The sequence below is a fragment of the Castor canadensis genome, chromosome 10 (assembly GCF_047511655.1).
Source record: "Castor canadensis chromosome 10, mCasCan1.hap1v2, whole genome shotgun sequence".
In the NCBI taxonomy this organism is placed as follows: domain Eukaryota; kingdom Metazoa; phylum Chordata; class Mammalia; order Rodentia; family Castoridae; genus Castor; species Castor canadensis.
Window position 1 is genome coordinate 75,499,278 of NC_133395.1, and position 17,348 is coordinate 75,516,625.

Below are 17,348 nucleotides of genomic sequence, written 5' to 3' on the forward strand. Positions count from 1 at the left end.
TTTTACATAAAAATTTGTGCTAGCAGGGCATGGTGGCACATACCTATAATCCAGGCATTCAGGAGGCTAAGACAGGAGGATCCTGAACCTGACGTCAGTCTTGGCTACATATTGAGACCCTGTCTCAAAAAAAAAAAAAATTACTCAATACTTTATTGGAACATTTAGGAGAAATTTAAGGTTGTCTTGTTTACAAGTTTAATTTATTAGAAGATTTATAGAGGGATTTATATGTAAATTACTCTTTATTAAGAAGACAGTGGAAGAACTAAGTAAATACAGCATATTAAATTTATGAATGTAGACAAGAAGTTTGGTGGCATTTTATTAGCTAGGTTTGTAAATGGTACCATTCATATTATTCAAAATTCTTTTGTCACTTCTAAAATCTTCTAGTCTTATCAGCAAAAAAAATTTGTAGTTGAACCTATAAGATTTAAAGAACTGAATTTTTGTATTTTTTCACATTAGTAACTTGAATACCTTCAAAATCAAAGTAGCTTGTAAAGAGTATTTTCTGCACAAAATGCACCCTTGAGGAAGATACAGTAAACTCATATCAGTATTCCTGTAGTACTCAATATGTTTCTGAATGTGTGTAATTTGCTTAGATAATGCAAGGGGGTTAGCCTAATACAGCTTTTTTTTTTTAAACATAGAATGGTGACTTTCGTACTTAGCAGTTCAGATATTTGTTGAAAGAATTAGTAAGAAAACATTTAAAACAGACTCTTAGGTATGCTATCTCTTTGTAATCTGCTAGCAAACAACTAAAAATTTCTGAAGTATTCTTTAGAACTGGAACTTATCACTAAACCTTGAATTCAGTGAAGTAACTTGATTTGTGAAGAAGGTACCACTGCTTTTCATTAGGGAAAGTGGGTCTTGTCAATAAATGCTTGGGGTTAGTTGAATATCCATTTTTGGTGAAAAATCTTAACACACCTTTCCTCACTTTACACCATACAGAAAATTAATTTGAAATAGGTCAATATTAAATATAGAAGGCAGTAAAATAAAGCTTCTAGAAAAAAGTAAGAAATCATGATGATCTTGGGCTAGGCAAAGAACAAAACACTAAAGTGGTAAGTTGATGTCTAGAACGATAAGTTGTATTTCTAAAATTATGACCTGCTCATCACAAGTGATACCATTCAAAGAGTAAAAAGATAAGCCATGCACTGGGAAAAAGACACATGGATATATCTGACTGAGGACTTGTTTTTAGAGTGTATAAATAACAATCAATAAAGAATGACAAAAAACAGTGGACAAAAGACTAGAATAGGCACTCTACAGAAGAACATATTCACATAGTTATAAGCACATGAAAAGATGTTCAACATGTGTAGTAGTGTAGGAAAGGTGAAATGGAACACCATTGAGATACCATCACATCCCATCAGAAGTCTAGGATGGACACCTGGCACTCTGATACTTTGTTGATAGGAGTGTAAAATGGCATCACCATTTTGGGAAACTTTATATCTACTATAGCTAATCTTTGATATACCCTCTCACCGAGCAACTCCATTCCTGAGTATATACTCTAAGAAATGAGTGCTTATGTTTTTCATTATATAAATATAATGCTCGGGCCTTGGGGAGGGGCTCAGGTGGTTGACTGCCTGTCTAGCAATCATGAGGCCCTGAATTTAAACCCCAGAACTTCCAGAAAAAAAGGAAATATAATGCTCATGTTCCTAGCAGCTTTAATAGTATCCTCAAGATAGAGTCAATAGTATCAAAATGAATTACATCTCTGCAGGTAGAAGGTGTAGCGATATGTGTTGAAAGTTGTTGAATAATGGGGGTGGGGGAAGAGACAGGATATAGGAGAGCAGTGGAAAGGGTTGAACAGTGGGGATATTTTGAGAAACCCCTTTGAACATTGACTTTGGAATTAATAATCAAAGACAGGCCTGTAAAACAGGTATGGTGTTGGGGGGTACTTGTGGGAGGGGGAGTGGAGGAGATGAAGGTGAGGGAATATGGTTGATGGGCTTCATATGCATATATGAAATAGAACGATGAAACCTCCTGCAGTTGCTTTAAGTGAACCAAGGAGGGGGTTATGGAGGGGAGGAGATGGTGGGAGTGATCTAACCAATGCATATTTTAAGGCTATTTGGAATTGTCATAATGAATCCCCCCTGTACAATGAATATATCCTAATAAAAATGGGAAAAAATAACCTCAAACTGGAAACAACCCAAATATCCATCAACAGTAGAATGGATCTTAGTATATTTATGTGATAGTATACTGCATAGCAATGAAAAAGTTAAACTAATGGTATATGCAGTAACACAGATGACTTTTACAGTGAGTGTTGAGATAGTCCATGGAGGCATGGCTCAAGTGGTAGTGCATCTGCCTAACAAGTGTAAGGCCCTGGGTTCAAATGCCAGTACTAGAAAAGAAAGAAAGAAGGAAGGAAAGAGGGAAGGAGGGAGGGCAGGCATGTGCTCTAGGATGCCATTTATATGAAACTGAAGAATAGGCAATACTGTTCTCTGACACCGAGGTCAGAATAGTAGTTCCCCTTAGGGGCTGGCATTGACTAAGAGGGAGTGTGAAAGAGCTGTCTAGGATATTGGGAAAGATTTTGATTTGATCTACTGGCAGTTACATGGTACAATTTTTTTTTTGACTTTTATACTTAAAATGTTCATTTTACTGTATATAGGTTATACCTCAATGAAAAGTAAACTTTGAAAATTCCACAAAGTAAGGGGTATTTTGAATGAGCTTCATTCTGGAATATTGCCCAGTTGTAGAACCTTTTCTTTCTCAAACTTCATTAAATTTAGAGAAAAAATTTCATGAAGTATTATCATCTCCATTTACAGGGGAAGAATGTGAAGCTCGTCGATATTAAGTGATGAGTTCATATACCGGGAGGAAAAGAGTACCTCAGGTTTTAGGATTTTAAATCTACAGCTGACTTCAGGTTGCCCTTCTGTTTCACTGTGATCGTGGAATGGCAATTGCAGTACTTTTATACGACTTATAACATCCAGCACAGTCCCCCTACTTACTGGGTACACAATAAATATTTTCTGATTTGAAAAATAGCAGTTACATATTTGATGAGTATATGTTAAAAATTATCACTAATGTTTAACTTCAAATCGTAGGTTTAAGCTTTGTTTTTCTGCCTGCTGATTTTTACCAAATAATTTCTCTTGGATTCAGAAGTCTCAAATGTTGACTTTAAGTCCTTATAGTGAAAACATCTGTGTGAGCTATTTGACATTTCTCTTTCTTGTCTTTTATTTAACTCTAAAGTTACATAAATTAATGTGGTAGCAAAGTATGATTTTCTTTCTTTTCCAGAAGTTAATTTTAAGTAATCTGAATTAATATTCTTGGACATAAATCCCACCTATACCAAATTACTTACTCTTTTTTTTTTTTTTCAGTACTGGGGTTTGAACTCAGGGCCTCATGCTTGCTAGGCAGACACTCTTACTGTTTGAGCCATTTTGGCAGTCCCCAGATTACTTACTCTTAAACCACAATTCTAACACTGTATGGACAAAATAGATATAACCAAAGAATTTAATCATTAGACAGGAAGGAAGGAGAAGCAAAAAGAACTCTATAGTCTTAAGAAGGAATCTTTGTGTCTGTTGGAGAAGGTTGTAATAGTAGAGTAGACCCTGTTTCTGACCCTAGTGTTGAATGAAGCTGCTTCAGAAGAGATTCTTCTCCTCTGACTTCCTAGAATCCTGGAAGAGTGAGTGCCACAGACAGATATGTATTTCTGTTGCCTGATCTTTTATGGGGGATTTGCTGGTCAGGTACAATAGGTTCAGTTTAGCTTATATACTCTGAGCCCCCATTGCCAGAACATGCCAAAACCTACAATTTTGTTTTTTAGGTGCTCAAATATTTAGTGTTACAGCACATCTTATAAGACAATTCCAGATAAATGCCTGCTACCAAGTTAAGAGAACTTAACCGTGTTATACTCAAAGGTCCTTGTATGTGCTTCTCCACATCCTGTTCCTTTTCTTCAACCTCAGAGAGAGAGAAACACTGTCCTGAATTAGTATTTTTTTATTTTCCTTATCTCACTTTACTCTTTGACTATGTGTGTTCATATCATCAAATGATATCTGTTTTTCTTAACATTGTACTGTCTGTATGTTTTGAACTTGTTTTTCCCTCAGCATTGTGGTGCTGAGATTTATCTTCACTGTTGCATGTAGTTGTAGTTCATGTTCCTTTGTGTGTTGTATTCCATTATATAAATTTGTAATAACTTACACATCTCTTCTGAGGATGGAATTTATATTTGGATTATAATTAACATAATTTAGAAAGAAAAAGTACTGGATTTCAGAGGAAATCAATCTTATATTCATGTGATAGAATAAGGCATATTTTTTCCCATTTCCATGGGAAAATCTCACGTAGGAAGATTGACCACTGTGTAGACATTCTTGTCTTTATCTGCGTATCTAAGCAGGTATTCTTTCTATTTGAAATGCTGTAAGTTAGCATAGTGTCAGTCTGTTTGACCGTTAGGGCAGAGGTCGGTGATGCTGTATAACTCTACTAAAGTCTTCTTTTAGAGAGAGACCAGTAAAAGAAGCCTTCAGAGTTACATTGTTTACACAGCCCAAAAGCTGTCACCGAGTCCTTAAAGTGAAGCGTGACATTGTGCATTGATGCACTAATGGACAAAGAAGTACAGAACAGAATGAAGGATGTCCTTTGGGAAGTTGACAGAGTCTGTTACAAATGTAGTATCAAACTGCAGTGAGATGGAACTGAAGACTTACAAAGCACAGGCACACTTCCTTTGAGACATGGGACTTGCCACAAATGGCACATCTAGTTTGTTGAGCTGTCCCATTCAGACCTTTTATGAGCCCATCAGAATATTGAGTGGCAGAACAAGGTCTTCAGCAGCAAATACTTGGAAGGCAGCCTACGTACCAGCTTGGAAGTAATTCTGCAACGCAGCTCCACCAAGCTGGATGTGTGTACAAAATGAACTACAGCAGGGCTCCTAAGTGACTATTCAGTAGCAAGCTGAGGTGGGGAAAGCAGAAGCTGAGAAAGCAAAAGGACTGTCTTGGGATTCCCGGCAGTTCACCCCTAAGCAGCGAGGCTGAATGGGCAAGCCCAGCTGCTGCAGAGCAGCCTGGCATGCAGCTGCAAGGGCTGGGTTTGCTCTGTGTGAGCAAAGGCTTCAGGCTTGCTGTGGAGTCTAAAGAGCTGGACCTCAATGACAGGCTATTTAAATAGCAGGCACAGCTGCTAACAAAAGGGCAAACTTGATGTGTGTGGCTGGAAGAGCTTGTAGGTCTCCTTTTATTGTCTTTGGCCATACCAATGAATCCAATTCAGGAAAGACACTTACACATACACAATTGTATATAAATAGAAATAAGTTGTATTCTACTACTTCCCCTTCCCCTTTTCTCAAAACAGAAAAAAAAGGTTAAGTGTAAAAAGAATCATTGGTTGCATTGAAATACTAGAAAGCATGAGGTTTGTTTTTGTTTGGCACTACTGGGGATTTAATCCAGGGCCTCTCCAATGCTAGGCAAGTACTCTACTGCTGAGCTACATCCCCAGCCTGAAAGTACCAGAAGTATAGCAATTTATCACTATTAGTTTTCCTTCTTTACAAGTCTCTTCACATTTTTATTTTGACAGAATGTTTAAAAGACTAAGAATTATTATTACCAATATTGTAATAACACTTTAAACTTCACAGTGCCTTGTAGTCATTTTACTATGAGCTGTTCTCTAGTTCCTTTCCTGTGGATTTCTTTCTCACAATTGCTTATTTATCCTTGTTTCCTCCTGGGGCCAGCACAGTAGAGGCTGTGTGCTACCTAATGGTTGTTCAATGAATGTTTAACTGGACTAGATTCCAAGGATTAAGATGGCAGTCCATGGCAGCCTGGCACGTGTAGATGTGTAGTTTTTACCAGCCATTCTTATTCTTAGTAGTTTTGAGTAGTCTCGTTTCAGTAATCTGAATATATTAGATAGACTTGTAACGGGTTGACACTTTACCTTTTTTGTCCTGAGCCTGTGACATTTATGGCTTTTCATCTATTTTCCTATCTTGTTGGAGACATTAAGTGTCACCTTTTCTAATAATCAGGAATGAAACTCCGTGGCTCTCTGATAAATTAGGTGAATTAAAAGCATGAGTCTGGAAAAGAGATAACAGATGCAAAAACAATACATATAAAGGATCTGAAGTACTATAAATATAAATACAAATATGAAGAGAGAAAAGGAAAACAAGAAAAGACAGTTCAAGAAAGAACTAATATTTAGACACAAAGTGAGAGTCACTTACCACATAACCAAAGAAATAACTACTGTGTTGAGAAACCTTAAAACTTTACTGTTTGGAGACATGTTTCACATTATATGAAACAAAATATGCCACTCTGTATTAGTTTTATTTATTGTCATTATTATTATTAATATTATTAGTATTATTTTGGCAGTACTGGGGTTTGAACTCGGCTTCACGCATGGTAGGCAGTTGCTCTACCACCTGAGCCATTCCACCAGCCCTTTTTGTGTTCAGTATTTTCAAGATATGGTCTCATGAATTATTTGCCTAGGATTTACTTTGAACCATGATCCTCCTGATCTCTGCCTCCTGAGTAGCTAGGATTACAGGTGACAAGCCACCAGCACCCAGCTTGTCAACATTCTTAATCACATTTGGAGACTTGTATAATTGGAATGATCCTGTGATTTTTACCTTCAAAGCATGAATAATATATTTACACATAAATTACTTTGTTTATAAGATTTCACTGTTAAGCTCTGCCATTTGTAATTTGTTGAGTGAGATATTGAATTTTTCCAATATAGGCAGAGAAAATATTTTTGTTATAAAAAATAAATTAATAAACTATGTAAAATAGTTGGATTCTGAATTCTGCTCCTTCAATCCTTTTCTTTCTTTTAAAGCTTTTTTAAAAAAGTTACCTATTCTTAGAACAATGTTGAATAAAGTTATTGACTTTCCATTACATTAAGATTATTTGATGGAGATAGTCTTTGTTGCCCTCTGTTGGTGATTAATAGTTACTTTTGGAAAAATAATTGTTGCCATGTGTATCATTTCTGTGTATTTAATAATTGTGTACTTCTGAGTAAAAAATTAAAAGCCAGTCTAATGGTTGTTGTTGGGAATTATCAAAAATGGCAGGCTTCTTGATTTAATAGTTTTATTAACTAAGGTAGTATTAAAATATTTTTGTCTTTGATTAATTTTTATTTTTTATTTTTTTGTCAGAGCTCCACCTCAAATTAGGCGACCCAATCGAGAAGTAAGACCTCTGAGGAAGGAAATGGCAGGAGTAGGAGCCCGGGGACCTGTAGGCCGAGCACATCCTATATCAAAGAGTGAAAAGCCTTCTACAAGTAGGGACAAGGATTATAGAGCAAGAGGGAGAGATGACAAGGCAAGACTATTTCTTTGTAATCTACTCACTTGAAGCCTGTGACTTTAATGGATAGTATGATTTTTGTTGACATTTTAGGGAACACTGATTTTGATCTGGAGGAGTTAAAAGAAAGTCTGATTCAAAACCTAAGTGGTCTTTATATTTTGAAGGTCATGCTATAAATGCAAATAATCTCAGAGGTAAGTAAATATGTACATACACACTCACACAGAGTGTAAATGTATTTAGTAAATGGATCCTTTTGTAGTAGCATTCCAAATAGTGCTTGAGTTTGAAAGTTTTTTTTTTTTTTTTTTTTTTTGCAGTACTAGAGTTTGAACTCAGGGCCTTGCATTTTCTAGGCAAGCGCTCTTCCACTTGAGCCACACCCTCAGCCCTTTTTCGAATAGGGCCTTGTGTTTTTGCTCAGGCTGGCCTGGACTTCCATTCTCCTATTAACACTTCTTATAGCTGGGATGAAAGGTGTGCCCCATGATGCCCAGCTCTTACTGGTTGAGATGTGGTGGGAGGGCTCACTGAATTTTGCCTTGGCTGGCTTTGAACTGTGATTCCTCCTGATCTCTACCTCTCAAGTAGCTAATAGGATTATAGGTGAGAACTACCATGCCTAGCTTAAAAATGTTTTGAAAAATAGCTTAACAGATATTCTGAATTAAAATGAACAAGAAGTGAAAACATAATTGTAGGAGAAAGACTTACAAGAAAGCAAACTGGACATGATGGTACATGTCTATAATCTCAGCTACTTAGGAGATAAGGTAAGAAGATCAAGAGTTCAAGGTTAGCCCAGGCAAAGTAGAGACCTTATCTTAAAAACAAAAACAAAAGGGCTGGGGCTGGGACTCAAGTGGTAGAGTACTTGCTTTGTATGTGTGAGGCCCTGGGTTCAATCTCCAGTACCTCCCCCCAAACACACACAGAAGTAGATGTACATATTCACAGAACAAGATGAGAAATGATATACTATTGCTAAAATTAAAAAAAAAAGAGTAATCTGTGATTTATCTGAAATTACAGAGCAGAACAAGATTTTTTCTTCTCTAATGGGAAAATTTCCCATGGTTAATATTCATTGTGCACATTTACTTATCTGGGAAATTGATTGGCAAATACACATAGTACTGGGTAGAGATTTTGTCCTGCCTGTAAAGTGGACTTTAGAACAGTGTTTTTGTGCTTGTTTGTCTGTTTTTCAGTACTGGGAATTGAATTCAGGGCTTTCAGTTTGCTGTATTGTTTGAGCCATGCCTCCAGCCCTAGAACAGTGTGTTGAAAATGATCTTTTTTCTGTTGTTAAATATTTTTTTATTATCATATTATTGTTGTACTGGGGATACATTGTGACATTTACAGAAGTGCTTATAATTATATCATAATTGAATTCACGACCCCTCCATCATTCTCCTTTATTCCTTCTTTCCCCAGAAAATGATCTTAAAGAGTAAAGAGCTAGCCGGGAAGACAGAAAGTTTTAGTGATAGCATTTACCATTCATTGTGATGTCATAAATAAATGATGTTGTAGTGGACTGCTACAAAGAAGCTTTATTTTCCTAGTTAGAAATCCAGGATATGTCCTCAAATTCATGCCATAAATCATGATTTGTATAATGATAATGAGTGCTTATTCTTCACAATTGTATGCTATATTTGATTTTTACTACATATAATTTATTTTTTTGGTAGCACAGGGGTTTGAACTAGGACTTCATCTTGCTAGACAGGTGCTATACCTCTTGAGTCAAGCCTCCATCCCTTTTGCTCTGGTTATTTTGGAGATAGGGTCTCACATTTTGCCCAGGCTGGCCTGGACCACAGTCCTCCTAATTGTACTTCCAGCCATTGCTAGGATGACAGGTGCCCACCACTGTGCCCAGCTAGGTTGAGGTGGGGTCTTTTGGCAATGCCCCATTTTTCCACCTCCCCACCCTGCTGGGCTCAAACCATAATATTCCAGATCTGTGCCTCCCAAATAGCTAGGTTTACAGGTGTGAAGCACTGGCACCTGGCTTACTACATATAATTTTGATCAGTAGATTAGGACTCTAAATAGAACAGCTTCTTAGGTCTTATGGGTGTTGAGATCATAGTAGAATAAAACTGATATTTTATGAGTATTTCTAATTTATGGAATAGATTCAAAGACATATTCTACCTCTCTGTCCTACTGGGACACTGAAACTGAATTATATATTTTTTATGTTTGAAATACTTGGAACTTATTCCACAAAATAATATCTGAGGTCATCCAGATCGTTTTGGAGATGAGTGAGAGGTATTAATAAAAAATATTTTTTTCTGTTGATGAAATTGAGCTGCTTCCCCTCCTCCATAATCAGCTGTCACATGGATACTTGGAAATCTGTATCTTAAGTGTTGTTTTTGTTCTTTTCTCTAGTTTTGTGTAGCTAACCTTGTTTGCATGTTAGAGAGTATAGTAGGGACTGAAGTGCAAACCTCACTGTGTTGTTGGGTTTCAGGTAAACTTTTAGGAAAAGGTGAGGAACTTCACTGTTTTAACTTCATAGACCAGAAGAGAACTGTGGCTATGGTTTATTAGATGCTTCTTTTGTATGCACCATTCAGAGTGATTACACAAAAATTCATGAAACAATCCTACTCTGCTTTTTGCTGTTGAATAAACTATAGTATAGAGAGAGCTACAGGAACTTGCTGAAGGCCTTAGAGTGAGAATGGGAATTTGTTTACCTTAAGATTTTTTTTGTTAGGTAGCATCCCTACCTATCAAGTTAGGTTGAAAATCTGGATTGTAGTTGGAAAAAGAAATTATGAACAATTAAATAAATACTGATTTTTAATCGTTACTCTTTCCTTTTTTTTTTGGGGGGGTGGAACTGGGGTTTGAAGCCAAGGCTTTGCATTTTCATGCAGGTGTTCTATAGCTTACGCCACACTGTCCAGTCCATTATGTTCTGGTTGTTTTAGAGATGGGGTCTCGAGAACTATTTGCCTGGGCAAGCCTTGAACTTTGATCCTCCTGATCTTAGTCTCCCAAGTAGCTGGGATTACAGGTGTGGATCATTGGCACCTGACTCATTGTTACTCTTAAACTAGGAGCAAAATAATCCAACAGCATTTGTGAATGTTGAATATATTTTTCTGGGGATTGTAAATAGTTTTTAATTTTTAATGTCTCCAAATAATGTTCTAAATTTTAAGTTATTCTTTTATTGACATGTTAAGTATGCAAATGTCACAAGGAATTATGCCATAATTTTTTTTAAAGAACTCTACAGTGGTTTGAAGATAAAAGAGATCTTTCAGAGTCATTATGAAAATTAAAGGGACTACAACCTTAAAAAATAAATTCATGGAAACTTCATTAGAATTTGAAAGGTGTGTTTGCTCAGTTCTGATTGTTATAATCATTCAAGTATTTATTAGAAGACTAGAATCTTGAAAACTAAACTGAAGAATGGTAGGGTTTGAGGCAACTTAGGTAAAACTGGTAGACATCCAATTCCATTAAAGGCTGATTTAAAAGTAAATTTTGGAAGGATCTTTGCAGGTAGTTTCTGTGTTGCAAAGAATTTAAGCAACACCAACAATAAATGAGGTAGAATAGACTAGAAAAATCAGTGTTCATTGCTCATAGTAAAGACAGTATTATCTTGAGAAAAAATTTAGTTAGGTCACTGTATAAAAATTTAGTTAGTTCAGTGTATAAAAATTTAGTTATATAGACATACGTTCTTGTAGACTCTCATTATCTAAAATACACTTACTATTTTGTGTGATAGTCAGAATTTTTGAAAGCTGCCGCTATTTTTCATCCACTTAAGATATAAAAAGTGAGGATAAGAGAAATTATCTATCTTGCCCAAGGTCCCTGGTATATTTGGTTTTTAGTTTAGTGTTGAGAACTGTATGATAGAACAACTAATAATAGCATTGGTAGCAGATGTTACTTTTCCTTGAGTGCACTTATCTTTTTGAAGTTTTCTACAAAAAGCTCCTTTTGAAGCTTTTTCTGTATATTGGTTTATTTGATCCCTACACTCCTGTGAGCTCAGTATTATGTTCCCTGTTTTATGTATGAAAGAATTGAGGCACCAAAGTCTTAGCTATAAATAGACAATGGAACCAGGATTTGAACCCATTCTCCCTGTAATTCTGCAGCTTTTAATCATGCCACACAGCCTCTTGTTTGAAAATGCTTCCTGTCTTGTCTTAATGTTCCATAAATACTTCTTTCTTAGAAGGGTACCAGTTCATTTTCTGAGTGATTACATAGTTTCTTCTTCTACTATTTTAGACCTAGGCTTCAGGCTAGGTCTAAGCTTAAAATGCTGTTTTTTTTTTTTAAATAAGTAGCAGTCAGTTTGCATAGTGATTTGTTATTAAGGCCATGTTTCTCTCCCCGCTCCCCGCCCCCAAGTCCACAGGTTATCTATAAGATCAGTTTATATCCCCTTAATTTAACGATCTTTAAGTGCATACTTTGTGTCAGTTGTGTTTCTAGATACTAAAAATATAAATGAATAAAATGTGCCCTTCTGTAATCCCAGCACTCAGGAAGCTGAGGCAGGAGGATTGTTGGCTTGAGGCTAGCCTGGGCTAGAAAAAAATGAAAAAGGAAAAAAAAAAAAAAGGCTTCTAGTGTCACGCTGTTTATTTTTTTACTGTTAAGAAGGAGTGAGATGAACAAATTCAGCTACTTTTCAGCCTTATTTGAATGTACCTGGTGTCTTAGTCTGTTTAGATGGTATAACAAAAGACTGAGTGATTTATTAGCAATACAAATGTGTTGCTTACAGTTCTACAGTCTGGGAAGTCCAGGATCAAGGCAGTTCCTCACTGGTGCCATCCATGAGGAATAGGTGGAAGGGTCCATCAGGCTTCCTTAGATATTTTTTTAATAAGGGCACTACTGCCACTCATAACCAAAGGCCTCTCATCTTAATACATTGGCAACTAGGTTTCAATATGAATAATGGAGGGACACAAACATTGGGAAAATTGGATGTATTATTTTGCCTTTTAAGCTCAGAGGCAGTATAGAAATATACTTAAAAATATCATATACCCTACTTTCATCTGGATTCTGCTTAAAAGTATATATAGCTTTAACCATGAGATCATAGTAGAAGCAGTGTTCCTTTTACTAAGCATTAATGAACTGTAAAGCTATAGTCTTAACAGTGATTTAGAATCAGAGTTTTATGTATGGAAATATGCATAGAAATAAGAATTGTAGTTTTTACTCAAAAAGGATAGACAAAGAATAAAATATTATACAATAGAATAAATTTTTATATTATAATAAAAATGAATTTAAGTTGTAAAAGTCTGATTCTCAAGTATTGTTAAGGCTAGCTTTATGGTTAATTAGTTCTTAGTGAAATGAACAGTGCTTCTGTTATGATCTCATGATTAAAGCTATATATGCTTTTAAATAGGATTCAGATTAAAGGGTAAATTATATTCAGTGAATTCATTTTTAAGTTATTAAACTTAAAGGACTTTGTTTCATCTAACTGTATACAATAAATGGCCATTTATCAATACTTTCCTTCTGAGAAAGCCTAGGTGTACAAACTAGAGTTGGAGAGTTGTTGCAAACTAGGGTGGAGAATTCTTATGCGACCTACTAATTGATGACTATGTAAGTGAACAGTGACTTGAAAACTTTTTATTAAAGAAGAGTGCATAAATTATAACTCTATATTTGATGAATAATGGTATCTTACCAGCGGTGTGCTGATGTATGTCTAATAACTACTTTTATGAAAAAAATGTGTATTCACACATGAGCTTATTATAAACCTGACCAATATAAAGAATGTATAGTACATAATTATAAATAATAAAACATCCAATACACTTTATTAAAAATTTTAAACAATCAATAGAGTTCTTTTGTTGATTTTGACTTGTATCTTATATCTGCACCTCACCTATGGTGGCATTTGATGGAGGCACATAGGGTAGGCATGAATGTTGGATGATAATTTGTTTCCATTAGTGAATAAGATGGCAGTGAGACAATAAAAATATGATAGATTTTTGCTCAGTCACCAATAATTTGTGCAACTTGATAAACCAAGTAATTTTTAAAATGCTGGAAGAATGTTTTTTTTGTTTTGTTTTTTGGTGTGTGATCTTCACAATGTAACAAAAGCAGAAATGACAGACTTTAAAATTAAATCTGCATTAACATTTTCCCCATCACTTTCGTAAATCTGCACAGTCAGTAAAATAGTAAATCAGGCTTGAGTTGTAACATTTGCTAATTTCTATGGTATAAATACTTCCACTATGACAGATTTCAACCCAAGAGTCTAGATGAGATGGGTAGACTTAAGTAACCTCAAGTGCACAGATAATAGTAAAGTAATTAGGAAGTGCAGAGTTTTGAGTATTACCTTTTAAAATATATATAATTTATTCCAAGTTTGCATGTTCATGATTCCCTCCCAGTCTCTGCCACTTTCCTCTTCCGTAAAGGTAGCCACTATTCTTTTTTCTGATGCCATAAATTAGTTATTTCTCATTTAAAGCATTATGTGCAGTTAAGTATTCTTTTATATCTTGCTTTTGTTTTTGCTCAACACGTATTTGTGAGATTCCTCCATGCCATTGGAGATGCTCTAATTTATTTTCATTGTTATACAGAATTATATACAATTAATTCTTTTTCCCTATTGATATTTGGATTGCATTTAATTTAGAACTGTTACAAATAATGTTATTTTAGATAGTTTTGTTCTTCTACTTTGTGTGCATGTGTGTGTGTGTAGGGGCATGCTTTTCTACTGAGTACTTACCTAGGAGTGGAATCATGGGATTCATAGGATATCTGTGAGTTAAACATTAGCAGATAACATCAAATAGTTTCCACTCTTAACCTGCTCAGTGTAGATTGTAATTGTTCCATATCCTTGCCAACATTGGACTTTTTTTTTTTTTTTTTTGTGGTGGTGGTACTGGGGTTTGAACTCGGCCTTGTGCCCATTAGGTAGGCATTCTACCACTTGAGTCATAGCCCCAGCCCTTTTTGCTGTCATCCTTTTTAAGGTAAGGTCTTTTATGCCTGGGCCGGCCTGGACTGGGATCCTCCTAGTTATGCTTTCCACATATCTGGGATGACAGAAATGCTACCACTCTCAGCTTTTCTTGGTTGAGATGGTTCTTGCCAACATTTTGTCTGGGCTGGCCTCAAACCTCTATCTTCTTGCACACTGTCTCCCAATTAGTTAGAATTTCAGGTGTGAACCACTGTGTCTGGCTCTTTTTGTATAGTTGCTGTTTTTTATGTGTAATTATATCTCTTGTGATTTTATCAGTATATTTACTGTGTATTGTGTATGTACCATTTAGCCAGCAATTCTGATGATAGGTAGCTCACTACCTGTCAGAGACTTGATTCCTTAGTTGGACAGAACCTGTTGTTAGAAAATTCTTTTGCTGATCCAAAACCTACCTCTTATTGCTTTATTTTGGCCCTGGCTCTTTCCTTTGGAGTAATAGAGAGCAGGCTAGTTGGTTATGTTGCTGCATTAGCACTTTGTCTTTGGCTTCCGTGGGGCATGATTTTTGAGCTCTTTATCGCCCTGGTCACCATTCCCTGGGTGTGGTTCATTCTCAGTATTTCTCTAAAGTGCAAGACCCAGAGCTATCATTTAATTTGCCAGTGTGAGAGTCTTCACAGTAGAATGCAAAAACCATTATTTGCATTTTGGGACAGGCTGTACCAATTATTGACTATAATATTTAGGTTAGTTACTTCAAAACTCATTTTCATCAAATGGAATGATTAGCTTTTACTAATAAAAGATCTTTAATAGAGCTTTCTTGATAGAGTAATTTAGATACTAGTAAAAAGAAGCTAAGATATTTTGCTTATATGAATAAAATATATGCGCCTTCATGCTCACTTTCAAAATCTCGCTGGCGTTGACTTTAGTCAACTAGAGTGAGATCTAGGGAAAGAATGCTAAGGTGGCTTCAGTGACACTTCAGGTTACAGTTTCTTGATGAGATTAGCTTTATTGCCTAAAAACTAACTGTTTCTCTCAGGTATTGCAGATAATTAGCTGGTTAACTGATAGATTCTACAATTATTTATATATATATAGTTTGTCTATTTTGTGTGTATATATATATATGTGTGTGTATATATATATATATGTATATATATCTGTTCTATCTAAGTATTTGTTACAAGGATAATTATCACTCATTTTTTGATTTCTTGACAGAACCAAATTATTTAATTTTGGCATTTTTATTTTTCTGTTACCTCACCATTTTGATTTGAAAAAAGCTTCTAGAATTTTCTTAATGCTAAAGAGGGTCTTATCTCTACTCTTGAGAAACATGCGTATGATGCATGTTTTCTTTTCTGTGTAGTGAGAGGTTTTTACTTTGATTCTTCTCTTCCACCCCATTGTTCTCCTGTGCGGTAGCCAGAATGGTCATCTGAAAATTCAGATCCTATCATGTCATTCCGTGCATTTATTGTAGCTTCCAGCTTCACTTCTGCCCATCTCTTGAGCCTCCTCCTTCTGCTCAGTACCTTTTAGTCACACTGACCCCTCAGTTTTTCACAGCATTTCATATTGTATGTGTTTCTGCTTTAGATTCTTGATTAGGACAAATAATGTATTTTCATTCACTGCTCTAAAGCATGATGCACCATAAACTGTGATGCTCAGACATTTACTTTTCTTTTTTTTTTTTTTTTTTTTTTCATTTTTCTTTTATTATTCATATGTGCATACAAGGCTTGGTTTATTTCTTCCCCCTGCCCCCACCCCCTGACATTTACTTTTCTTAAAATTCTATGATTCCTATTGCTTTGAGACAGGTATGTACCTTTTCCTTTCTCTTGTTATAGTATTTTTTTGAATCTCCCCCTGCCACTTGGACATTGATATTAAAATAAAATTTTAACTTTTTTTTGTGGTATTGGGGTTTGAACTTAGGGTCTCATGCATGTTAAGCAGGCATTCTACCACTTGAGCCACTCCACCAGCCATGAAATTTTAACTTTAATTTTAATTTGGTAAGTCTCAAATTACAAAGCCATGTGAAGACTTGGTAAGCCCCAAGATATATCAGTTTCTGTTGCATTCTTTTGATTTCTAGGATAGTTTAAAATGACTAGAGTGTTCCTAGTCATTTGTTTGAATGTGACTTTGTCTGTGCCTGACTTTGTTTAGGGATAGCCTTGGCCTGTCCCTACTGTAAAATCTGAGTCTAAATTTATCAGTGTTGTGTAGTTATGCCATAAGCTTACTCCTTTTAATATTGTCTGTATTGATATATGTCGTCTAAAATGCAAGAATGTTAGTGAAATAAAGCTGAACACTACTGCCATACTGCCCAGATAAAGTAAATTTTGAGGATCAAGTCACCTAATTACTGCCTGGGTGTTTACCTAGTGTCTAAAAACTGAAGTATCTGCCAAAGGGAGCCATTTAGTCCACTCTTGGCCCTAACTGTGCTTTTTGTTTCTCTCAGAGGAAAGTGGGATCCCAGAAGTTCATCCTATTCTATTTTCCCCTCTCCTCCCTTCTCCCTCTTTCCTTCCCTCCCCTTCCCCTCCTCTCCCCTCCTGTCCATTCTTTTTCTCTTTTCGCTATCATTTCCCTCTCTCTTCCTCTTTCCCTCTATCTCCCTTTCTCCCCCCTTCTCTCCCCCTAATACTGGCTTTGTACTTAGGCACTCTACCATTTGAGCCATACAGTAATAACTATGGGTCTGAACCTCTTGGGAGGGAATTGGCTCTGCCTGCTAAAGCAGTTTTTGTAGTTGAACTGCCTCTGGCAAACCAGTGTGTTTTATTTAAAGCTCTTCAGTGCTAAGTAAATCTTGACAAAGCCCCATATCTCATAGAAACCATACCATAGAATTCCTTTTT

The 17,348-nt window shown here is 35.8% G+C and overlaps 1 protein-coding gene across 8 annotated transcripts in view; it reads left to right on the top strand.

Moving 5' to 3' along the window:
- Katnal1 (katanin catalytic subunit A1 like 1) overlaps positions 1-17,348 on the top strand; it is an 81,273-nt gene that overhangs the window by 31,417 nt on the left and 32,508 nt on the right. For all 8 annotated transcript variants that reach the window (XR_012436272.1, XM_074043614.1, XM_074043613.1 and 5 more), the window contains exon 4: positions 7,292-7,460. Coding sequence is in view for 7 of the 8 variants with exons in the window: in XM_074043614.1 (XP_073899715.1) it covers positions 7,292-7,460 (169 nt within the window). In the remaining variant the exon portion in view is untranslated. The remainder of the gene's footprint in view (positions 1-7,291; positions 7,461-17,348) is intronic.